Below are 26,611 nucleotides of genomic sequence, written 5' to 3' on the forward strand. Positions count from 1 at the left end.
AGCGTCTCATACTGTCCGTTGGGCAGCACTCGAATGGCATCAGACAGCCGCAGCCAAGTTTTTCTTCTGTGCCACTCCCTCTATGAGGTGGGGTGTCGGCAGGCCTCTCCACCCACCTGTCAGGGTCCAATAAATGGAAGCGTCGATCTCCAGGCACATACTGCTTCCTTTTGGGGTACGTTGGAGGGGGTCCCAGTCCATTCTGATCAACTGCAAACACCCGGACCTCTCCTCTGCGCTGAAGCAACACCGCCATACTGCACAGTACCTGGTACCGCCCCGGATCCTCTGCTGGCCACACAGATCCGCCACAGCGCTCCCCATTTGTATTCCACAGGTAGGTAATTTGTAATCCACAGGTAATTGTAATCCAAACAGAGTAGTCCAAGTCCTTTTCCATTCTTTGAGGCAGGTCTGCCGCAGAAGATGATGTATTAGCGGCGGCGATCCTGCCGACTACGCCAAATGTAGGGTCGGTGGGCCGGGCTGGGGGGGTGGTCCCTCTTCTTACCGCGCAGAGATAAAAACAGAGACACGATGGAGGCAGATTCTGGGTGCAACAAGTCCAAGTTTATTTCTCACTTGCCGTCCGCCTGACGGCCTCTGAAGTACACCGCACTTCAATTCACTTCACTTTCCTGGGCCTCCGTTTCTAGGCCCGCTTTACACACCGTACCTTAGCACCAGGGACGTACATGCACCATCCCCTCCTCACTCGTCGACGCTCCTGACAGGTCCGTCACTGTGGCCGCCTTAGGCCCGTACACCAACAGCGCTTCCACTGATCAGTCGTTGTGTCAAATACGGTGTCTCACACCCAGTGCCTCGTCCCTTCTGCGGTTCTTCCTGTCAGGACCACCCCCCTGACGTTCTCTCTCCTCAGTCCCCCTGGTCTGGATTCTCCTCACAGCGCACAGACTGTCGCAGTCCTCCTGTCACTGGAGCTCCCCCTGGGGACTGGAACCTTCTGGAACCCTCCCTCAGTATTTATAACCAACCCGGTTCCTTGAAACTGTCACCACGCCCCCATGACCAACGGTTTCTAAAGCCCTAAGCTGTTGTCAAGTCCTTTGCTCACACTCCTCCCTGCCATCTAATGGTCATCCCAAGGTACTGCACGTCCACTACACTTTCCTAGCTGTTTCCCCAGTGTAATAACTGACACCTACCTACACTGTGCAAACCTTTCCTTCTTCACTCTGACAAGTCCGTCCGTCCGTCCGTCAGGTCACCTTCCTTACACCACACATAGGGGAAAACTAATTTGATCTTCCTTGGGTCTTCATGACTGCTACACCACTACCTTCAATGGACTCATGATGACAAAAGACCAACGAGTCCACCAAATTATTTCCTGCCACAACTAGAGAACAGACTCATGTCTAAGTTCCATCTCTATATGGACTGCATGGTCACTCAACTTGCCTGTGTAGATCGCCACCATATCTCGTCAGCACATGCACTCTTGGGGGGTTCTCTACAAGTGGGTAACTCCATCTAGCACAAGGGCTGAAGTCTCCTCAGTCTCAATAATAAAAGTTCCTGGAGACTTAACACTACTCTACACTCCAAAAGTTCTCTCTGCTACTGACCTCAGAGCAGAAGTCTCCAGCTACTATCACAGCGCTGGAAGCAGGACTTTCTGATGGCCCTCAATGATCCAAGCAACCTTTGTGTTCTGCTTGGACCACAATGGATTTGTCAAGCCTCTCCTTCTACATTTCCTGGTGACTCTACAGCGGATTGGTTTTAGCCCTTTTCATTCAACCAAAATGACAAATGGTGGTCAAGAAGGAACAGTCGGGCATATTGAGTCACAGACTAAACACCTGCAGCTGATACTGCCTGTCCTTTTGAGATAATGTAATAGAAGATATGGTGGGCACTCAGGGGTGAAAGTCAACTTTGGTGCCTAGTGGTAGAGTAGCGCACATATGTCTGTTCCTTTGCCTTGAACAAGATCTGAGAACCCCAACTTTGAACTGATTCATCCACTGACTTTTTTTGCTTCACTAATAAAATACGTTATCACTTGGAATACATGTGTGCCGCGGTACTCCATACTATACTATGTCCCTTAGAGATGTTGCTTGGGATGTCCATGGGGCCACCATGACGGATCAGAGGTTGGGATTGTTCTTTATTACCCTGCTGGTGTCTCACCTACAGCTCTTACAGTAAATTCTCGGTGACATTGGCTCAGGTCATCGCCTTCTTCCTGCCAGAACTTTCTGCCTGACGATTACACTTTCTTACGACAGTCCTAAGTCCCTCTGCTTAATATTAGAGTCTCAGAGTAAATATCACTGATCTGGAAATGCATCAAGTTTCCATGTGTTTATGGCTAAGAAGGAAATCTTAATTTAGAATTAATGATTAAAGATGTTATGTAACAAGTAGTCCGCGGTTTATGTCCAATAAAGGGTATTTTATGAAGGTCAATGTACTTATTTTTCTTCATTGATATCATGATCTTTGACCCAACCCCCATGACGTATTTTCTTTTCTTGTCTCATGATCTCATCATGTTTGTATATGTATATATATCCATCTTGTTTGTTATGGTAATATGGCCTGAAGAAGGCACTGGTGCTGAAACGCGCAGCCTGTATATACATGGTTTTACTATTCTGTCTGTCTTTTTAGAGAGGACCTGTCAGCAGGTCAAAAGTGGACAGTTTTTGCTTTGATTTTTTTATTTAGCGCTATATTTTAATGGTGTTTTAACCCCTTAATCCCATATGACGTACTATCCCGTCCATGCGCCCTGGGACTTAATTCCCAGGGACGGGATAGTACGTCATAGCGATTAGCGGCGCCCATGTGGTCAGCGTCGCTGATCGCAGTCGGGTGTCAGCTGATTATCACAGCTGACACCCGGCACAATGTGTCAGGGGCAGTCACGGACCGCCCCCGACACGTTAACCCCTTGCACACCGCGATCAAACACGATCGCGGTGTACCGGGGTTAAAGGGAAGCATCGGCAGGGAGGGGGCTCCCTCCGTGCTTCCCTGAGTCCCCCACGGCAGCGCAATGTGCAGCGCTGCTGCGGGGGGCTCCTTCCCTGCAGGCCCCCGAATCCAAGATGGCGACGGGGACCTTCGGGGGCCTGCAGGGAGCCGACTTCCTCAGTACCTGCAAAGTGCAGGCATGAGGAAGCCTGCTGCACTGCCTGTGATGTGACAGATCAGCGATCTGTCACAGGACGGTGATGTCCAACCTGGGACAATGTAATAAAGTTAAAAAAAAGTGTTAAAATAAAATCACCAAATAAATTAGAAAAAAAAAAAATTCCCCCAATAAATTCATTTTTTTGAAATAAAAAAAAACAATAAAAGTACACATATTTGGTATCGCCGCGTCCGTAACGACCCGCCCTATAAAACTGTCCCATTAGCTAACCCCTTTAGAGAACCCCTTAAAAAATAAAAGTAAAAAACGAAGCAAAAAATAATGATTTATTATCATACCGCCGAACAAAATGTGCAATAACGCGCAATCAAAATGACGCATATAAATATCCATGGTACCGCTGAAAACGTCATCTTGTCCCGCAAAAGCGAGCCGCCATACAGCATCATCAGTGAAAAAATAAAAAAGTTATAGCTCGCAGAATAAAGCGATGCAAAAATAATTATTTTTTATATAAAATAGTTTTCATTGCATAAAACTGGCAAAACATCAAAAAAGACCTAAATGAGGTATCGCTGTAACCGCACTGACCCGAAGAATAAAACCGCTTTATCAATTTTATCGCACGTGGAACGGTGTAAACGCACCCCCCCAAAAGAGATTCATGAAACGCTGATTTTTGTACATTCTGCGTCCCAAAAATCTGAATAAAAAGCGATAAAAAAAGTCACGTGCCCGAAAATGGTACCAATAAAAACGTCAACTCGTCCCACAAAAAATAAGACCTCACATGACTCAGTGAGTCAAAATACGGAAAAATTATAGCTCTCAATATGTGGTGATGCAAAAACTATTTTTACAATAAAAAGCGTCTTTTAGCGTGTGACAGCCGCCAAACATAAAAACCGCCATAAATAGTAAATCAAACCCCCCGTTATCACCCCCTTAGTTAGGGAAAAATAATAAAATTAAAAGAAAATGTATTTATTTCCATTTTCCCATTAGGGTTAGGGCTAGGGTTAGGGCCAGGGCTAGGGTTAGGGTTAGGGCTAGGGTTAGGGCTGAGATTAGGGTTAGGGTTAGAGTTAGGGCTAGGGTTGGGGCTAGGGTTGGGGCTAGGGTTAGGGCTAGAGCTGAGATTAGGGTTAGGGGTGTGTTGGGGTTAGGGTTGGAGTTTGAATTGGGGGTTTCCACTGTTTGGGCACATCAGGTGCTCTCCAAATGCAACATGATGTCTGATCTCAATTCCAGCCAATTCTGCATTGAAATAGTCGAATGTTGCTCCTTCCTTTCCAAGCTCTGCCATGCGCCCAAACAGTGTTTTACCCCCACATATGGGTATCAGCCTACTCAGGACAAATTGCAAAACAACTTTTGGGGTCCAATTTCTCCTGTTACCCTTAGGAAAATAAAAAAATGGGGACTAAAAGATCATGTTTGTGGAAAAAAATTATTTTTTTACTTTCACGCCCCGGCGTTATAAACTTCTGTGAAGCACTGGGGGGTTCAAAGTGCTCACCACACATCTAGATAAGTTCCTTAGGGGGTCTAGTTTCCAAAATGGGGTCACTTGTAGAGGGTTTCAATAGTTTAGGTACATCAGGGGCTCTCCAAACGCACATGACACCCGCAGACCAATCCATCAAAGTCTGCATTCCAAAACGTCACTACTTCCCTTCCGAGCCCCGACGTGTGCCCATACAGTAGTTTTCTCCCACATATGGGGTGTCAGCGTACTCAGGACAAATTGGACAACTTTTGGGGTCCAATTTCTCCTTGTACCCTTCGGGAAAATAAAGAAATTGGTGACTAAAAGATCATGTTTGTGGAAAAAATATGATTTTTTTATTTTCACGCCCGGACGTTATAAACTTCTGTGAAGCCCTTGGGGGTTCAAAGTGCTCACCACACATCTAGATAAGTTCCTTGGGGGGTCTAGTTTCCAAAATGGTGTCATTTGTGGGGGGTTTCTACTGTTTTGGTACATCAGGGGTTTTCCAATCGCGACATGGTGTCCGATCTCAATTCCAGCCAAAAACGTCAAATGGCGTTATGTACTCAGGACAAATTGCACAATAACTTTTAGGGTCCTGTTACCCTTGGAAAAATAAGAATTGAGGGTGAAAAGATCATTTTTGTGGAAAAAATATGATTTTTTAATTGTACGGCTGTGCGTTATAAACTTCTGTGAAGCCCTTGTGGGTTCAAAGTTCTCACCAGACATCTAGATAAGTTCCTTAGGGGGTCTAGTTTCCAAAATGGTGTCATTTGTGGGGGATTTCCACTGTTTTGGTACATCAGGGGTTTTCCAATCGCGACATGGTGTCCAATCTCAATTCCAGCCAAAAACGTCAAATGGCGCTGCTTCCCTTCCGAGCTCTGCCATGCGCCCAAATAGTGGTTTACCCCCACATGTGGGGTATCAGCGTACTCAGGACAAATTGCACAATAACTTTTAGGGTCCTGTTACCCTTGGGAAAATTAAAAATTGGGGGTAAAAAGATCATTTTTGTGGAAAAAATATGATTTTTTAATTGTACCGCTGTGCGTTATAAACTTCTGTGAAGCCCTTGTGGGTTCAAAGTTCTCACCACACATCTAGATAAGTTCCTTGGGGGGTCTAGTTTCCAAAATGGGGTCACGTGTGGGGCGTTTCCACTGTTTAGGTACATCAGGGGCTCCCCCAACGTGACATGGCATCCGATCAGAATTCCAGCCAATTTTGCATTTAAAAAGTCAAACGGCGCTCCTTCCATTCTGAGCTCTGCCATGCGCCGAAACAGTGGTCCCCCCCCACATATCAGGTATCTGCGTACTCAGGACAAATTGCACAATAACTTTTGCTGTCCAATTTCTCCTGTTACCCTTGGTAAAATAAAAAAATTGAACCTGAAGTATTTTTTTTGTGAAAAAAAGTTAAATGTTCATTTTTTTTTAAATATTCAAAAAATTCCTGTGACGCACCTAAAGGGTTAATAAACTTCTTGAATGTGGTTTTGAGCACCTTAAGGGGTGCAGTTTTTAGAATGGTGTCACTTTTGGGTATTTTCTATCATATAGACCCCTCAAAGGGACTTCAAATGTGATGTGGTCCCTAAAAATAAAATGGTGTTGCAAAAATGAGAAATCGCTGGTCAATTTTTAACCCTTATAACTTCCTAACAAAAAAAAATTTTGGTTCCAAAATTTTGCTGATGTAAAGTAAACATGTGGAAAATGATACTTATAAAGTTTTTTGTGTGCCGTATCTCTGTGATTTAAGGGCATAAAAATTCAAAGTTGGAAAATTGCAAAATTTTCAAAATTTTCGCCAAATTTCCATTTTTTTCACAAATAAACGCAAGTTATTTAAATGAAATTTTACCACTAACATGAAGTACAATATGTCACGAGAAAACAATGTCAGAATCACCGGGATCCATGAAAGCGTTCCAGAGTTATGACCTCATAAAGGGACAGTGGTCAGAATTGTAAAAATTGGCCCGGTCATGAACGTGCAAACCACCCTTGGGGCTTAAGGGGTGAAAAGTGTGTGTGGCTAGCTTTATGATCTGGGGGCGTGTCTTTATGCTGCGTCACTTTGTTAACCTGTGAGCCACACCCACTTGATAAAGACTGCCAAAAAAGGGGACTAAATATAAAGCCTCATATCTCTGGAACCGTATGGCGGATTTTAAAAAAAATAAAAACACAGAATCAGGGGAGAAGCGGGAATAAAATAAGAGCAAAAACAGAACAGGTGAACGGTCCTCTATGTCATTAGCACCATTCATTCCCTTTTTTTTCGTTTTTATATTTTTGTAACTATATAACAAGTAGATCACACCAACAAGGTCGGTGTTAGGATCACATGAGGAGGTGAGTTCAGAATGCTGCAGGATAGAATAGACACATTGACCCAGGGCACTGGAGCAGCAAACTGGAAGGACAGTGAGAACATGGACACTGTGGGCAGTGCTGGACACAGACAGGAGAGGCAGCTGTCCAGCAACAGTGCATGAGTCATTTGCAGTCCAATAACTCATCATAATGCACAATTTCTGCTTTTGGAGATAGATGTGGCCCCGATACCTTCTGGTCCGCTGTGCGGCTGCAGAGTTTGCACTAATATGTCTTCTCCTTTCACTGGGAACCATAGCGCAAGGAGAGCAGAAGAAGAAGGAAATGGCAAGTCCAAAGCAGAAAACAGTGCAAGGCAGGGTAACCGCAGGAGTTATGCAAACATGACCGTATACTACTGTGCGTTCCCGAAAATTGACAGTTTGGTCTGGTGGTATGGTCGGTCCAAACTGTGCTCTCTGCGATGCTGTAAGTAGAGGTAGCAAACAGCTTGCAAGCGCTGCGCTCCTTGCCCGGTAAACTGTCCTCTTGCAGCGTAACATGGGCAATGAGCGGTAAACCATGTGACTAATAATAATACCACCATTCTTGAGAGGGTTTTTAATAAATGGCGCCATTTAACTTTTTAAATAAAAGATTTATTTTTACAAAGGGGATATAGCAACTAAAGTCAAGTTCCATGTCATGCATCTACGCAACTTTAACTATCTCTTCAGTCCATGTAGTCCTATCTAAAAAATGAGTTTTTAAATACGAGGGTCGCCCATGAAATCTTTTTTGCATGGTCTTGTTTTGCAATGCAATATGTTATTTAGTTAGTTGAATGGTCTCATGAAAAAAATCAAAATAAATCCAGATTACTCATGAGACCATTCAACTAACTAAATAACATATTGCATTGCAAAACAAGACCACGCAAAAAAGATTTCATGGCTGGGCCTCAAAGTTTTCAGGTGCCCCTCGTATATCTATTTTTTATAACGCTGGTGGGTTCCTAACATCTATGGCACCTGGGTGTGATTTTTCCTCTAGTCCAGAGGAACATCACTTACTCCCAGCTAATGTTGAGTCACTTTCTTTATTTTCCTGACATCCTCCTGCTATTGTGAGTAAAGGGAATTATGATACAGTCCCTTACACGCAATGGACTAGTTGGTAAGTGGTCCTTTATTTACTTTTCCAAATCCGTATGTCTACACTTGCCTAATGGTCATATGATCTTCTCCAATGGAAGAAACTAGATAAACAACCCTTATGTCCAGGAATCGATGTGCATGGTGGTCGGTGCCAACATTTTTGCCTTATCCTTGTTATGAGTCATCTTCACTCCTTGTTCCTGTACTGCATGGCAGGTACACAAGGCGCAGTAATCCCCTTGTCCTCCTCTGGAGATGCCCACATGGAGACACGATGTCCGTGTGAGAATTTAGCTTTTGGCTCCGGAGTTGTCCCATTGTTGACATTTGCTTTGTCTTTGCGGCTTGATCCTTCTGCTAGGTTCTTATGTTCTTACACGTCACGGTTGTGCTGTTTTCTTAGCTAATTTCTGGACCATTTTTACACTTTGTCAACACTGCGTATTACTGATCAGTTCAATTACATAACGTTCTGATCATCTCAGGAAGAACAGATTGAAGGGCGTTGGAGCGATCGACTTCATTACAATCATCAGTTCTGTAAAACAGAAGGGTGACGATGTGAGATATCGGTCATTTCAGCTTCCTAGAGGGGCTATTACCAATGACAGACAAATCAGTCGGCCACTTACATGCTTCATCTGTATATTGGCGTTAGCTGTGACATCACGTCTACAATCCACATCCAACCACTGAGCTCAACGGCTCGTGCCCTTACATCCTCAGAGGTGTGGAGCTCAGTGATCGACTGCAGCAGTGATTGTGAAGAACGGGCTATGGACCTGGGAGTCCTGTCTGTGTTTTTTGTTTTACAATTATGCAATCACTTTGGCGCCATTTTTTAGTTTTATTTTGGAAGCGGAAAATCCCTTTAAGTTTCAAACAACTTTTTTGCTATTTCAGCATTACTAGATAGTCTCTCCATTGGAAAAGTAGTTGGAAGGAAGAACATTTAAGTTTTGATTATTTCAAGATAAAAGTGAAAACAATATTTTTTGGGGTCAAAAAGTTTGTATGAGCAAAAACGTTGTGCTGTGCAATGAGGAACACAGACAGGTAAAATTTCACATCCGATATTCCAGGCGCTAGTTTCTAAACTTTACTAGAAAGTCACAAAGTTGCAAAAAAGTTAGAAAACAAAGCAACAGAACCACAACCAAATGTTAATGGAGTCATAGTCCTTGTTACGACCTCCTTACTGGGTGAAACATGTCTTAGTAATCTGAGAAGACAACTTGATTCTGATGTAATTCTTGGCAATTCTTGGTAATACAATATTCCGACACCTTGAGTCTTGATAAGATATCAGTGAGATTCAATAACAAACACAGGAAAGAGGAATGAAACCTATATCTCGGGATGAATCCTATAAAACGTCACTGACCTTTATTAAAGAATTGACCCCCGGAGGTCTCGCCACGATGCCCTGTGTCAACCCATCCAGATCTTCTCACCATGGAGAGTAGGAAAGGTTATATATGGAGGAACGCATGTCTGCTCCTGGCCGGGGTTCTTCATGTTCTAGGCTCACGAGGACCCCTGGATTTGGAAATTGCAAGAAAGTTAACACATCCAGAACGAGAAGACATCGTACTTATGGAATGGGGATATGACAGAGAAGTCCAAGAGATTGCTATAGAGATACAGACACCACTGGCCTCCTCCTTAGCTCTGGGTTTTGGCTCAGACAATTCCATCAATAAGACAGACTTTGTGGTGGCAGGATGGAACGAACACAACGAAACATATTTTTATGTAAGTAAAACATCAAGATAATTGAAGACGGTGTTTTATGATACTATAGCTTCAAAAACAGACATACAGTATATCTTAAGTTACACAGGATATATTTGTAAAGGGTTGATAAATTAAAGCAGTAATAATCTTGTGCTGCCATGTTAGAGTAGTTACATTCATGTGTATAGGAGCAGTATTATAGTAGTTATATTCTTGTACATAGGGGCAGTATTATAGTAGTTATATTCTTGTACATAGGGGCAGTATTATAGTAGTTATATTCTTGTACATATTGGCAGTATTATAGTAGTTATATTCTTGTACATAGGGGGCAGTATTATAGTAGTTATATTCTTGTATATAGGAGCAGTATTATAGTAGTTATATTCCTGTACATAGGGGCAGTATTATAGTAGTTATATTCTTGTACATAGGGGGCAGTATTATAGTAGTTATATTCTTGTACATAGGGGCAGTATTATAGTAGTTATATTCTTGTACATAGGAGCAGTATTATAGTAGTTATATTCTTGTACATAGGGGCAGTATTATAGTAGTTATATTCTTGTACATATTGGCAGTATTATAGTAGTTATATTCTTGTACATAGGGGGCAGTGTTATAGTAGTTATGTTCCTGTACATAGAGGGCAGTATTATAGTAGTTATATTCTTGTATATAGAGGCAGTATTATAGAAGTTATATTCTTGTACATAGGGGCAGTATTATAGTAGTTATGTTCCTGTACATAGAGGGCAGTATTATAGTAGCTATATTCTTGTACTGTATATAGAGGCAGTATTATAGAAGTTATATTCTTGTACATAAGGGCAGTATTATAGTAGTTATGTTCTTGTACATAGGGGCAGTATTATAGTAGTTATGTTCTTGTACATAGGGGGCAGTATTATAGTAGTTATATTCCTGTACATAGGAGCAGTATTATAGTAGTTATATTCTTGTACATATTGGCAGTATTATAGTAGTTATATTCTTGTACATAGGGGGCAGTGTTATAGTAGTTATGTTCCTGTACATAGAGGGCAGTATTATAGTAGTTATATTCTTGTATATAGAGGCAGTATTATAGAAGTTATATTCTTGTACATAGGGGCAGTATTATAGTAGTTATGTTCCTGTACATAGAGGGCAGTATTATAGTAGCTATATTCTTGTACTGTATATAGAGGCAGTATTATAGAAGTTATATTCTTGTACATAAGGGCAGTATTATAGTAGTTATGTTCTTGTACATAGGGGCAGTATTATAGTAGTTATGTTCTTGTACATAGGGGGCAGTATTATAGTAGTTATATTCCTGTACATAGGAGCAGTATTATAGTAGTTATATTCTTGTACATATTGGCAGTATTATAGTAGTTATATTCTTGTACATAGGGGGCAGTATTATAGTAGTTATGTTCCTGTACATAGAGGGCAGTATTATAGTAGTTATATTCTTGTATATAGAGGCAGTATTATAGAAGTTATATTCTTGTACATAAGGGCAGTATTATAGTAGTTATATTCTTGTACATAGGGGCAGTATTATAGTAGTTATATTACTGTACATAGGGGGCAGTATTATAGTAGTTATGTTCCTGTACATAGAGGGCAGTATTATAGAAGTTATATTACTGTACATAGGAGCAGTATTATAGTAGTTATATTCTTGTTCTTAGGGGCAGTATTATAGTAGTTATATTCTTGTACATAGGGACAGTATTATAGTAGTTATATTCCTGTACATAGGGGCAGTATTATAATAGTTATATTCTTGTACATAGGGGGCAGTTTTATAGTAGTTATATTCTTGTATATAGAGGTAGTATTATAGTAGTTATATTCTTGTACATAGGGGCAGTATTATAGTAGTTATATTCTTGTACATAGGAGCAGTATTATAGTAGCTATATTCCTGTACATAGAATCATAGAATCGTAGAGTTGGAAGGGACCTCCTGGGCCATCTGGTCCAACCCCCTGCTCAAAGCAGGATTCGCTAAATCATCCCAGTCAGATGTCTGTCCAGCCTCTGTTTGAAGACTTCCATTGAAGGAGAACTCACCAATTCTCGTGGCAGCTTGTTCCACTCATTGATCACTCTAATTGTCAAAATTTTTTTTCTAATATCTAATCTGTGTCTCCTCCCCATAGGGGGCAGTATTATAGTAGTTATATTCTTGTACATAGGGGGCAGTATTATAGTAGTTATATTCCTGTACATAGGGGGCAGTATTATAGTAGTTATATACTTGTACATAGAGGGCAGCATTATAGTAGTTATATTCTTGTATATAGAGGCAGTATTATAGTAGTTATATTCTTGTTCATAGGGGCAGTATTATAGTAGTTATATTCTTGTACATAGGAGCAGTATTATAGTAGTTATATTCTTGTTCATAGGGGCAGTATTATAGTAGTTATATTCTTGTACATAAGGGCAGTATTATAGTAGTTATATTCTTGTACATAAGGGCAGTATTATAGTAGTTATATTCTTGTACATAAGGGCAGTATTATAGTGGTTATATTCTTGTACATAGGGGCAGTATTATAGTAGTTATATTCCTGTACATAGGGGGCAGTATTATAGTAGTTATATTCCTGTACATAGGAGCAGTATTATAGTAGTTATATTCTTGTACATAGGGGCAGTATTATAGTAGTTATATTCTTGTACATAGGGACAGTATTATACTAGCTATATTCCTGTACATAGGGGGCAGTATTATAGTAGTTATATTCTTGTACATAGGAACAGTATTATAGTAGTTATATTCTTGTACATAGAGGCAGTATTATAGTAGTTATATTCTTGTTCATAGGAGCAGTATTATAGTAGTTTTATTCTTGTACATAGGGGCAGCATTATAGTAGTTATATTCCTGTACATAGGGGGCAGTATTATAGTGGTTATATTCTTGTACATAGGGGCAGTATTATAGTAGTTATATTCTTGTTCATAGGAGCATTATTATAGTAGTTATATTCTTGTACATAGGGGCAGCATTATAGTAGTTATATTCCTGTACATAGGGGGCAGTATTATAGTAGTTATATTCTTGTACATAGGGGCAGTATTATAGTAGTTATAGTCTTGTACATAGGAGCAGTATTATAGTAGTTATATTCTTGTACATAGGGGCAGTATTATAGTAGTTATATTCTTGTACATAGGGGGCAGTATTATAGTGGTTATATTCTTGTACATAGGAGCAGTATTATGGTAGTTATATTCTTGTACATAGGAGCAGTATTATAGCAGTTATATTCTTGCACATAGGGGCAGTATTATAGTGTTTATATTCTGACCCTCAATTAATTTCTGTGTGGAGACAGCGAAAACCTTTCTTTGTGAAGAAAGTGTTGCTGTATCGCAGTACCGTTGATCCCATCAGCGTTACTCATCTCCATCAAATTTTTATCACAGGGAGCGATGTAAACATGGTGCTCACTGGCTATCATGATCTGTCACATAACTTTGGAGTGCAAAAGACAGAAGCTACAGGCCGTAGGCGATTCTATGGGATTGGCATGAGAGGGCACATTTAAAAATGTGCGCCGGAATGTCACGCGTTTGTGAGTAGGAAAACTGTGAAAGCTGGTGATAAACCACCACTGCATGTCATTGTGAGTCGAGGTCCATAAGAAATGGAAGCCATTGATCATCTGAAGCTGGATCCCGGCCATCAGGACAGGGCATAGCTACGTCTTAACCATCATCTATCAGTTCAACAAATTTGTAGTGCCAGTCCCAGTGAAGGATTTGACAGCCCAGACTTCACATCTGAGGAGCAGGGAGAGGTAAACATTGCAAATGCTGTGGCCCTGCCCAAGCAAGGTGGGCACACTCGTGGGTGTCGGTACTGGCGCTGGGCCCCTCATAGTACGGCGGTGTGTCTGACGGCGGGTGTGCACCCCCACTGTCAGAGACACTTGATTGCACTATGAGTGACCCTGTGCCAGTGGCTGCGCCCAAGAGTCGGCCCACCCACCAGTCCAGGGCAACGGCACTCGCATGGTTGGGTGCGCTAGGTGGTGACCCGGCCATGGGGGGGAGGCAGCCCAGTTAGGGAGGTTTACAAAATGGCATATGTTGATGTTGGACATTCAGTTGCTGCAAAAGGCGAAATTGAGCAAGTGCGAGGAAGAGAAGGACCAAAGCAAGTCATTTTTCTGGCAACCTAGGTGTCATCAGGGGAAGGTGGGACAAAATCCTTGGAAACCCATGCATGGTTCATTTTAATGAAGGTTAGATCATCCACATTTTGGGTCGACAGAAGGGTCCTTTTTTCTGTCAGGATTGATCCAGCAGCACTGAAGACTCTTTCCGATAGCACACTTGCAGCTGGACAAGCGAGCTCCTGTAAGGCATATTGTGCCAATTCAGACCAGGTGTCCAGTTTAGCGACCCAATAGTCAAATGGGAATGACCTGTGCGGGAGAACATCGATATGGGACGAGAAGTAGTTTGTAACCATAGTTGACAACTGCTGTCTCCTGTCACTTTCAATCGATGCAGTATTACCAGTCGTGTGAGCGGAACTTGAAAAATCAGTCCACAACATGGTCATGAAACCAATGTCTCCAATGCTACTTCTGATGTGTGCACCACGAACACCTCTTCCAAGCTGCCCCCGGCCCCTACGGCTCGTGTGAGAACCATCACCGCGGCTGTGTGCTGGGAATGCCTCAACCAGAGTTGCTTGTTTGTTAGCCAATATTAGGTCAAGGTTCTCCTGTGGCATTATGTTTTGGAATTTGCCTTTATAGCGTGGATCTAGGATGCTGGCCAACCAGTAGTCATCATCGTTCATCATTTTGGCAATGCGGGGGTCCCTTTTTAGGATCTGCAAGGTTTAATCTGACATGTGGGCCAATGTTCCCGGTGTCAAAGATGCACTGCGAGTGCTGGGTGGAGGAGCACTTTCTGGCAAATCCACATCCCTCCAGTCACGCACAAACCTGTACCAGACCTTGCCACGCCAACATTTTCTCTTGTCCCACGAGAAGCATCCTCCTCCCCTAAATAATCATCCCCATCATCATCCTCCTCCTCCTCCTCCTCTTCCTCTTCTTCCTCGACCTCGTCCAGGAGAGGTCCCGGAGCAGACAATGGCTGACTGTCATCAAGGCTTCCCTCCTCCTCTTCCTCCTCGTCTACCTCGGCTGCAGACGCCTGCTCCTTAATGTGCGTCAAAGTTTGCATGAGCAGACGCATAAGTGGGATGCTTGCTCATGCTTAGGATGGCTTACCAGCTTACCAGCCATGTGCATTCCTCAAAACACTGAAGGACTTTACAGAGGTCTTTCAGCTCCGACCACTGCACACCTGTCAACTCCATGACTGCTCTCAAAGTGCCTGGCCGTGTATCCTCCCACAAATGCCTCTGTTCGCACAGCCGCTCAACCATGTGCAGGGTGGAGTTCCACCTTGTTGCAACGTCGATAATTAGGCGGTGCTTGGGAAGGTGGAGCAATCGCTGCAGCTTCTGCATACGACTGGAATGTACTGGCGACTGGCGGATGTGCGAGCACAGTCTTCGCACCTTCTGGAGCAGGGCTGTTAACTCCAGATAATTATTGAGGAAGCACTGCACCACCAGGTTCAAGGTGTGAGCCAAGCAAGGTATGTGGCTGAGTTTTGAAAGGGCTATGGCTGCCACAAAATTCCGGCTGTTATCACTAACTACCTTGCCTGCCTCAAGATGTAGACTGCCCAGCCATGACTCAGTTTGTCACTGAAAGTAGTCGGCCAGTACCTCCGCGGTGTGTCTGTCGCCCAAACACATCATCTGCAACACAGCCTGCTGACGCTTTACACTAGCTGCTCGACACCTCGTGTGTAACACTGGCAGCTGCGGATGGAGTGCTCGTGCGACTGCGCTCTGTGGATGAGCTTTCGCTTCTGGAGGAGGAGGAGGAGGGTCGAACGCCTACAGCCAACTGTTTCCTATACCGTGGGCTAGGCAGCACTGTCCCACCACCGCTGTCCCTGTGGACCCTGCATCCACCACATTAACCCAGTGCGCAGTGATGGACACGTAACGGCCCTGGCCATGCCTACTGGACCATGCATCAGTTGTGAGGTGCACCTTTCCACTCACTGATTGCTTGAGTGCATGGACAATGCCGTCTTTCACATGAAGGTGGAGGGCTGGGATGGCTTTGTGGCGAAGAAGTGGCGACTGGGTAGGTCATAGCGTGGTACTGCATAGGCCATGAGTTCGCGGAAAGCTGCGCTTTCAACCAACCGGTAGGGCATCATCTCTAACGAGATTAGTTTGGCAATGTGGGCGTTCAAACCCAGTGTACGCGGATGAGAGGATGAGTACTTTCTTGTCCTACTCATAGTCTCTGGTAAGGTGAGCTGGACTTGAGAGATGCATATGGTGGAACTAGCGGTGGACATGGCGGACTGAGAGAGGGTTGATGATGGTGATGGAGTTGGTGTTCTTTCTGATTGCCTAGATTCAGTCTTTCGTTGATATAACATTGTGATTCCCTGACTGCTTTGGCCTTATAGTAGTTATATTCTTGTACATAGGAGTAGTATTATAGTAGTTATATTCTTGTACAGTTAGGTCCATATGTATTTGGACAGAGACAACATTTTCCTAATTTTGGTTCTAGACATTACCACATTGAATTTTAAACAAAACAATTCAGATGCAGTTGAAGTTCAGACTTTCAGCTTTCATTTGAGGGTATCCACATTAAAATTGGATAAAGGGTTTAGGAGTGTCAGCTCCTTAACATGTGCCACCCTGTTTTTAAAGGGACCAAAAGTAAGTGGACAGATTAAATAATTGTAAATAAAATGTTAATTTCTAGTACTTGCTTGAAAACCCTTAGTTGGCAATGACTGCCTGAAGTCTTGAACTCATGGACATCACCAGACGCTGTGTCTCCTGCTTTTTGACGCTCTGCCAGGCCTTCACTGCGGTGGTTTTCAGTTGCTGTTTGGGGCCTTTCTGTCTGAAGTTTAGTCTTTAACAAGTGAAATGCATGCTCAATTGGGTTGAGATCAGGTGACTGACTTGGCCATTCAAGAATATTCCACTTCTTTGCTTTAATAAATTCCTGGGTTGCTTTGGCTTTATGTTTTGGGTCATTGTCCATCTGTAGTATGAAACGACAACCAATCAGTTTGGCTGCATTTGGCTGGATCTGAGCACACAGTATGGCTCTGAATACCTCAGAATTCAATCGGCTGCTTCTGTCCTGTGTCACATCATCAATAAACTCTAGTGACCCAGTGCCACTGGCAGCCATGCATGCCCAGGCCATCACACTGCCTCCGCCGTGGTTTACAGATGATGTGGTATGCTTTGGATCATGAGCTGTACCACGCCTTCGCCATACTTTTCTCTTTCCATCATTCTGGTAGAGGTTGATCTTGGTTTCATCTGTCCAAAGAATGTTCTTCCAGAACTGTGCTGGCTTTTTTAGATGTTTTTTAGCAAAGTCCAGTCTAGCCTTTTGATTCTTGATGCTTATGAGTGGCTTGCACCGTGCAGTGACCCCTCTGTATTTACTGTCATGCAGTCTTCTCTTTATGGTAGATTTGGATATTGATACGCCTACCTCCTGGAGAGTGTTGGTCACTTGGTTGGCTGTTGTGAAGGGGTTTCTCTTCACCAAGGAGACTATTCTGCGATCATCCACCACTGTTGTCTTCCGTGGGCGCCCAGGTCTTTTTGCATTGATGAGTTCACCAGTGCTTTCTTTCTTTCTCAGGATGTACCAAACTGTAGATTTTGCCACTCCTAATGTTGTTTCAATTTCTCGGATGGGTTTTTTCTGTTTTTGCAGCTTAAGGATGGCTTGTTTCACCTGCATGGAGAGCTCCTTTGACCGTGTGTTTCCTTCACAGCAAAACCTTCCAAATGCAAGCACCACACCTCAAATCAACTCCAGGCCTTTTATCTGCTTAATTGAGAATGACATAACGAAGGGATTGCCCACACCTGTCCATGAAATAGCCTTGGAGTCAATTGTAAAATTACTTCTGGTCCCTTTAAAAACAGGGTGGCCCATGTTAATGAGCTGAAACTCCTAAAACCTTCATCCAATGTTAATGTGGATACCCTCAAATGAAAGCTGAAAGTCTGAACCTCAACTGCATCTGAATTGTTTAGTTTAAAATTCATTGTAGTAATGTCTAGAACCAAAATTAGAAAAATGTTGTCTCTGTCCAAATATATATGGACCTAACTGTATATAGGGGCAGTATTATAGTAGATATATTCTTGTACATAGGAGCAGTATTATAGTAGTTATATTCTTGTACATAGGAGCAGTATTATAGTAGTTATATTCTTGTACATAGGGGACAGTATTATAGTAGTTATATTCTTATACATAGTGAGCAGTATTATAGTAGTTATATTTTTGTACATAGGAGCAGTATTATAGTAGTTATATTCTTGTACATAGGGGCAGTATTATAGTAGCTATATTCTTGTACATAGGAGGCAGTATTATAGTAGTTATATTCTTGTACATAGGAGCAGTATTATAGTTATTATTTTCTTGTACATAGGGGCAGTATTATAGTAGATATATTCTTGTACATAGGAGCAGTATTATAGTAGTTATATTCTTGTACATAGGAGCAGTATTATAGTAGTTATATTCTTGTACATAGGAGCAGTATTATAGTAGTTATATTCTTATACATAGTGAGCAGTATTATAGTAGTTATATTTTTGTACATAGGAGCAGTATTATAGTAGTTATATTCTTGTACATAGGGGCAGTATTATAGTAGCTATATTCTTGTACATAGGAGGCAGTATTATAGTAGTTATATTCTTGTATATAGGAGCAGTATTATAGTAGTTACATTCTTGTACATAGGAGCAGTATTATAGTAGTTATATTCTTGTACATAGGGGCAGTATTATAGTAGTTATATTCTTGTACATAGGGGCAGTATTATAGTAGCTATATTCTTGTACATAGGAGGCAGTATTATAGTAGTTATATTCTTGTACATAGGAGCAGTATTATAGTTATTATTTTCTTGTACATAGGGGCAGTATTATAGTAGTTATATTCTTGTACATACGGGCAGTATTAAAGTAGTTATATTTTTGTACATAGGATCAGTATTATAGTAATTATATTCTAGTACATAGGAGCAGTATTATAGTAGTTATATTCTTACATTTTCTAAAAATTGAGTGCAATGGAATTTAGTTAACTAAATATGTACCGTCCATGAGTTATGTCTTTACTTAAGGGGGGGGGAGCATGTTGTTTAAGTAACTAATGTTAACCAATAATAGTTTAACTACTTCCCAGCATATGACATATACGATATGTCATGTCTTCTACTTTGATGCTTGCTCAGGAGCTAAGGCTTCATATTTCTCGACAGATGATGGCTGTGTTATTTAGCCATCATCAGCCTTTAACAGCCGTGGTTGGAACTCTGATCACAGCTTTTAATCTGTTAAACTGCCCTGGGAGCTGCACTGCTGTGACCGCCTAAAGGCTCCCCTGCTATGCATTCGCAGGTTCATGTCTCCTTTTACGCTCGTGCCCAGACTAGTTAGCACGAGCATGCACTGGGCTCCACTATGCCACAAACCAGACTTACCCCGGAGGGACATGACTAAGCAGCTGCCTTGGTGTTCGCTAGAGCCTCTAGTGGTGAGGTCAGGCTTGTGCGGCATGTAGCTGCCAAGACCAATCCAGGGTTGCGTCTGGTACTGGCAGCTGACTCCCAAGGGGACAGGACACTGTAATGACAGGTGCAGGCAAGCACTGTAGATATACTGTTTGGCTCAGCTAATACATTGACAGGCAAGTACTGGCAGCCACGGCTGGAATGCAGGCTGACGCTGGCGTACATGGGTGATGTACAGGCAGACACGTCTGTAATACGGGCAGGTTGGTGAAGGCGGGCACAGCTGATTCTCTGGCAGGCAGGCGGGCACAGCTGATACACTGGCAGTGATAGGAGCCAGTTCAGACTGGAGGGACAAGAATAGTTTCAGGATGCACTGGGACACAGGCAGATACTACTCGAATACGTGAACAGATAGGACGGGAAGAGAGGAATGAACAGACACGGGCACAGTCAGCAAAACATAGCAGGACAAATCAGGATTTAACCTGAGTCAGCTACTCACGCCGTAGCCAGAAAATATAAGTGACACTGCCTGCAGGATGCAGCGCAGAGATATAGCCGACCTGAAACCAGAACTAGGCAGAGAAAAGCTAACCCCTGATATGACCAGACCAGGAGAATCCCTGACATGATCCATGATCATGACAAAAAGTTTCAAAAAATAGGTGATAAAAAATGTTTAAAAATTAAAATTAGCACATTTTCTCCCACTAAAAATAAACAAAAATAGAAGCATAATCAATGTCCATAGAGATCAGATTTATCAAAATCTAAAATTAATTAACCCAATCTGTAAACACTGTAATAAGAAAAAAAAAACACTAGAATTTCGTTTTTTCATCCGCTGTAACACCGCAAAAAATGCAGTAATAGGCAATCCAAATATCCTATCTTTGCTAACATGGTATCGCTAAAAACGTCAGCTTAGTGCACCAACTACAAGCCCTGACACGGCTCGATTAAAAAAAATAAAATAAAATATTATGAGTGTCAGAAAATGGTGACACAAGCTGCGAAATGTTATTTTTATTCATTTCTGATTTTTTTCATTACTATTAAAATGAAAACTATACACGTTCGGTATCTCCGTAATCCTGATGACCCAGAGAGTAATACTGCCGGGTCATTCTTACCATATAATGAATGCAGTAAAAACAAACCTCCCCCCAATAATTGCAGAATTGAACTTGTTTTAACACATTTTTTTGTGCATTTGGAATTTCTTTTTCCGGTTTTCAAGTACATTACAAAATGGGTATATTGGATGAGGCACTTGAAAGGTACAACTCGCCTTATAGAAAAAAAAAAGCCATCATATAGCTGTATTGATGGAAAAATAAAGTTATGACCCTTGGAAGAAGAGTAGGAAAAAGAAACAGCAAAAATTGAAAATCGCCACGTCGGGAAGAGGTTTGAAGTGATGAAGTCTATTTCCTACAACATAAGCTTAGTTCTTAGGGCGACTACTGACCGCCGTCCTTCAGATTATGCCGTTAACACACTTTTTATTATTGCTATAACATATTAAACCCAATGCAGGATGCTCATACAGAAGACGACTGGCCACCAGTGAAGGACAAGTCCCAGGACTATGTACTGCTCAACCTGAGCCGCAATGACACTCACACCGTCATGAGAGTTTGGCGGAAATTCTTCACGTGTGACCGTCATGATCAGGAGATTGAGGTGAGTGTAAATTTACTATGGAATGAAACGGGGTAAGTATTATTTAATTATTATATCACCACAGATAGCATTATTTTACCATTACAATAAAATGAAAATATAATAGAAGGTTTTTCATTCATATTCAACAATCAACTCAATAAGTTCAGTCACTGTGTACATACATTACATTACCGATCCTGAGTTACATCCTGTATTATACTCCAGAGCTGCACTCACTATTCTGCTGGTGCAGTCACTGTGTACATACATTACATTACTGATCCTGAGTTACATCCTGTATTATACTCCAGAGCTGCACTCACTATTCTGTTGGTGCAGTCACTGTGTACATACATTACATGACAAAGGGGGTATTCGAGATTCCTCGTAGATCCTATACCTATATCCGCAACCCCAGCCCCCTTACCTCAATCGTCTCTTTACCCCCCTTATAATAAATAAAGACCCAAGCCAAGGATGTTGGATAACTTGGCCACAGCAGCCATTTATTTAACATAAAACAAACATTACATTAAATCACAACCCAGAGGGGTGGTCCTCGAAGCCCGAAACCAAAATTCCAAGATGTTAACCATCCCATATGGCCCCAGGTCGAGTTCTTTACCTCCAGTCGTAAAGCACTAGCTCAGAGGCACCAGAACAAACCGCCTGTCCAGAACCATTAGCCTCTCCCAGATCCTTTTCCCATCCTCGGGATACCTAAAATGGTCGTCCACTTAAGCCCGCTCTCGAGGGAGTCCAGGACCCCATTCCGATCCCCCCCCAGGGCGTCCAGCCTCACCAACTTCGAGGACCCCCCTGCGCCACCAACACAAATGTTTTGACCCTCGCCTCAAACATTTGTGTCCCTCCACACCTGCAAGCCTTTTTCAATGCCTTCTTGCACCGCTAGACACCACATGTCCAACCCCACAGCATTGAGATGAACTCCGTCTTTCCTCCAGAACTCCCCTTGTCCCGACTCCAGGTCCAAATGACGCACCACGATCGCCCCGTTTCATGCCATAAAACGAGCAACCACCCTATTCACTTTAATTCTGGTCCTATTAATGCCCTGAACAGACCGAGCCCCATGCCATACTTTCCTCGGGATAATATCCGACCAAATTATCAGTAACCTAGGGAACATCGCCCACAGTCGCAGCACGTCAAATTTAATGTCGCTGATCAATTCGCGGCATGGCCGCTTTCCCAGATCGTTACCCCCTAAGTGTATGACCAGTAACTCTGGGGGGTGATCTAGTCTTGCGAATCTGTGGATTCCGGAAGGAGCTGTTTCCAGACCATGCCCCGCTTTCCGATCCATCTCACGACGGCTGCATCACGAGGCACACCCAGCTGTCTCCCGTCCGGTCGAACTGCCGCTCTCAGTGCTGCCCAGAAAATGAACGAGTGCCCCATGATCCAATAGAGGAGATGTGCGGACTCTGAAAAGAAACAACAACACGTATCAACTACAACAAGCAATCACCATGCTTACACCAAAGTAGGGCGGACGTATGAGCGAAACCTCGCCGATTCCCAACGCCCAATCCTCTTAACCACCTCTTCGCCCAAGCCTCTTTTTGCCACTTCCGTGGCCGCTCTGATGCGAAAGGAATGGCCACTAAAGTTTTTGGACGGAATGCCCCCATTTTCCAAGCACGCCTGAAAAACTGTTACAAACTGATAGCGTGACAAAAACAAACCATCCTCATGAACCAAAAGAGGAGAATCCGGAACGCCCACATCGCCCAAAACATTTTTTACACATGTAACCGGACACATGGGGGAACCCCCAACCTCGAAAAGAACAGTTTTACAACCTTTACCCATTTTATCCGTTTTTGACCTTCGAATGAATATAACTAATCTATCCCCATAAACGTCAACATCATGCCTCAAAAGGCCACCTTTCCTTTTCTTTGATGGACTAACCAACTCCCCAATCCAAAAAGCCCCGAAAAAGGCCAAAGAGAACGCTGCTCTGAATAGAGCCCTTTCCCACTGAGAAAAACAGACCAAACCTAACTGGCCTTCCAAAATTAACAATATCTCATACAATACAGGCCGTCTCCCATCCACAGACTTCCAGCCTTTCCTCCAAACTTTTAACGCTTGTTGTACTAAAAAAATTTTTCTTCAAATCCCGCAAGCCTCTAAATTTAAAGCCGAACACCAAGCCAGACATGAAATTATTAATTTTTGCCACCGACCAACCTGACTCCCAACCGTGCCCCACCAGCATCAATAGCTTACTTTCCTCATCCATCTCATCGTTCAAAGAAGACTTCCATTCTTCCCAAACGCTCCAAGATTTCCTGTAATGGGCCCAAGTTCCTTCCGACAATGATCTGGATAGTAAATCCCTTACCGCGCCAACGGGAGGTTCCATAACTCTGCGGGACACCTCAACCCCCCTAGCGACGATTGTGGGGCCAGTTCTCGAAAACGATCCCACTGTGAAGTAAAAAGAGCATCAAGGAAAGGAAACTTGACCTCAGAAACGACCTCCGAAACGATCCACAAATTATTGCTTAAGCCTAACCAAACCAAATATTGGAGCATTCTCACGACAGCCCCCTCTGAGGAACACAAGGAATTCAGGGCCCTACCCGTGCCCACCGACTCACACCTGAAGCAAATCTTTTTGTTCTGAATTCTCGGCCCCCATAATGACAATGCGACAATTATGGGAAATATCTTTCGCACCACCTGACTAGATGACAAACCCAACTACTTCCATGTTTGCGGCCAGACTTCCCGTAGCCATTCCCCCTGGAAGAATGTACAAAAACCATCGCCATCCGACAAGCCCACCAAAAGACCCAGCTCCTCAGCTGACAAAACCGGTGCAATCCACATGGACCTGCCATTGTAGGAATCAAGGAACAATGCCCACACTTTCAAATCATCGCAAACTTCCTTCTTCAGTCTGATATAGAGGTTCGGGGATCGAACCCCAACCGTCGCCAAAGACAACCTGCGACCAAAGGCCCTCCCCACGGGCATGATATGGCAAGCAAAATTCAACTTGCCCAGCAGGGACTGCACCTCCCATAAAGTTGCTTTCTTCAAACCGCTGACCCGGTGAACCTCTGCCCTCATCTCCGCCACCTTCTCCACTGGTAACCTGCACTCCATTTTTAGGGAGTCAATTTCAATGCCCAGGAAACTCAAAGAGGTAGCCGGGCCTACGGTTTTGTCCTGTGCCAATGGGACTCCAAAATGTTTAGCCAAACTCTCCATGGTACACAACAACAACGAACAGTTGGTACTCTGCGCAGGACCAACGAATAAGAAGTCATCAAGATAATGAATACATGACTTCAGGCCCGACACTTCCTTCACTGTCCACTCCAAAAACGTGCTGAATGCCTCAAAGTAAGAACATGATAGTGAACAGCCCATAGGCAAACAACGATCCACGTAGAAACCCCCATTCCAAAAAACAACCAAGCTGATTCAATATCCGTTTTTGCCAGCCAGGAACCTTTTCCACAAGCACGAACCCAATACAAAGCAACGTCGAAGGATGTATACATCACCGAACACAGCTGCGGGTCAATGCCGTCGTTTACCGAAGAACCCTTTGGAAACGAGAGGTGATGAATGAGCCTAAACTTGTTAGGTTCCTTTTTCGGAACGACAACCAATGGGGAAACTCGCAAATTATCTAACGGAACTGAATCAAAGGGGCCTGCCATCCTACCCAGCGAAATTTCCTTAGCTAACTTTTTGGACACCACCTCGGGAAACTGAAGTGCAGATTTCAGATTTTTGGTATACAATTTAAACTCAACATCAACGCTAGGAATCTTAAAACCATCCCTAAAACCATCCCTTAATAACGACGCTGCCGGCCTATCAGGGTACTCATTTAGAAAGTGCTCCATCTCTTCCAGACGGACCGGAGTCACTCCTTTTTTCAGTACCTTCTGAACCCCGGTTTTTTCCAGCTTTGAAGCATTTCGATGCGCTGTGACTTTCCCCACACGAGGAACACTCATGTCTAAACTTACATTTTGTTCCAAATCTGCAGGAACCATCATTAAAGGCGAAGCACAGTCCCTTTGCATTGACACCGAGTGTCTGGACTGTCCTGAACCCCCGGTGCCCCCTTGAAACCCCTGGTAACTTTGACCCACCCTAGTCGGAACCATCACCCTCATCCACAAAGCTATGTCCTTATGCTCCCAACGAATGCTTGGTCTAACCGCTTTTCTTTGACGAAACTGTTCATCGTACCGCAACCAACCCTGCCCCCCGTAAACCCTGTACGCTTCTCCAATTGCATCCATATAACAGAATAGGCCTGAACAATTGTCCGGGGCCTTCTCCCCTAACACACTAGCCAGTATAGCGAACGCTTGCAACCAATTCGAAAAGGTCCTGGGAATTAGAAGAAATCTCCTCCTATCGTCATCCTCCCTCTTACTGTCTTTCCTTCTCACTCTATCCAGGTTGAAACGTTCTAAAGGAAGTAGGGAGAATATTTCAACGTATTCACCCTTCCAAATCTTTTCCTTAACCTCGAGCTTCAAATGCGTACCTAGGGGGCCCTCGAAACAAACGTAAACTTCCCCTTTTGCCGCATCGCCGATACGTACGTCTTCATCTTTCTCTTTCTCGGCTACGTCTAACGATGTAGCCCCTGAACTCTGCACCCCTAACCCCTCGCCGATAGCTGCTGAGTTGCTAACCACCGCTAATGAGCCTGGCAAAGTTGACCCTATTAGTCGACCCTGGCTCCCAGATTCCCTATCACCACCCAGCCAAGCTGACGTTGGAGAAACCCCACCCAGCACATTACTCAAATCCCAAGAGAGAACTAGCTCACGTAAGGTGTGTAAAAAGGACCCAGCCCCCATATTCACTTCCTCAGCTAAACCGACATTACCCCTGCTATCACGTAAAGACAAAGAAGGGTTAACATTATGATTATTATAAGCCTCACCTAGCTGCCTGGGTGCTGTGGTCCCAGCAGCCGAAGGTCCGTGGTCCAGGCGAGAGGAGACCACACCCATCCCTGGGCCGATCGATGGCTCGTTTCGCCGGCCACCATCCTCCAATGAATCCCGCCGAGACGCACCCCTCTGCGACGACATCCGGCTTCCTGGACCGCGTTCCGAGGAGCCAGCTAATTGCTGCCCGTTTCCTCTTCTTTCCGTTCCCCACGGAGATGCTTGCCACTGCTGAATGTCATCCCAGGGCCCCCCTGCGCTGCAAAACCCCACGCTGCCATGAGCTGTCATGTTGCACCTGGTACTGTTCACCTCTCCTCCCTTGGATGGCCAAGTGCTGCCTGCCCACTCCAGGCACCCCAGCATTCCCGTGGTCACTCCAATCCCTGCTAGCATCCCCCATATGCACAGGGGGCTGCTGACTTACAACCCCTGCACCCCCTATACTCCCCAAATGGTAGCAGCCCCAGAGCTCTCTCCTCCCCCGGGGC

The 26,611-nt window shown here is 43.6% G+C and overlaps 1 protein-coding gene across 1 annotated transcript in view; it reads left to right on the forward strand.

Moving 5' to 3' along the window:
- Positions 1-9,529: 9,529 nt before the first annotated feature.
- The window catches only part of LOC141056068 (putative DBH-like monooxygenase protein 2), a 42,455-nt gene continuing 25,373 nt past the window's right edge, over positions 9,530-26,611 (forward strand). Inside the window, exons 1-2 of the mRNA XM_073552734.1 lie at positions 9,530-9,864; positions 21,028-21,174. Of these exons, the coding sequence (XP_073408835.1) occupies positions 9,565-9,864; positions 21,028-21,174 (447 nt within the window). The 5' untranslated portion in view covers positions 9,530-9,564. The remainder of the gene's footprint in view (positions 9,865-21,027; positions 21,175-26,611) is intronic.

This window comes from Dendrobates tinctorius, unplaced genomic scaffold (genome assembly GCF_039654945.1).
Source record: "Dendrobates tinctorius isolate UK_male_01 unplaced genomic scaffold, ASM3965494v1 ptg000196l, whole genome shotgun sequence".
Classification (NCBI taxonomy): domain Eukaryota; kingdom Metazoa; phylum Chordata; class Amphibia; order Anura; family Dendrobatidae; genus Dendrobates; species Dendrobates tinctorius.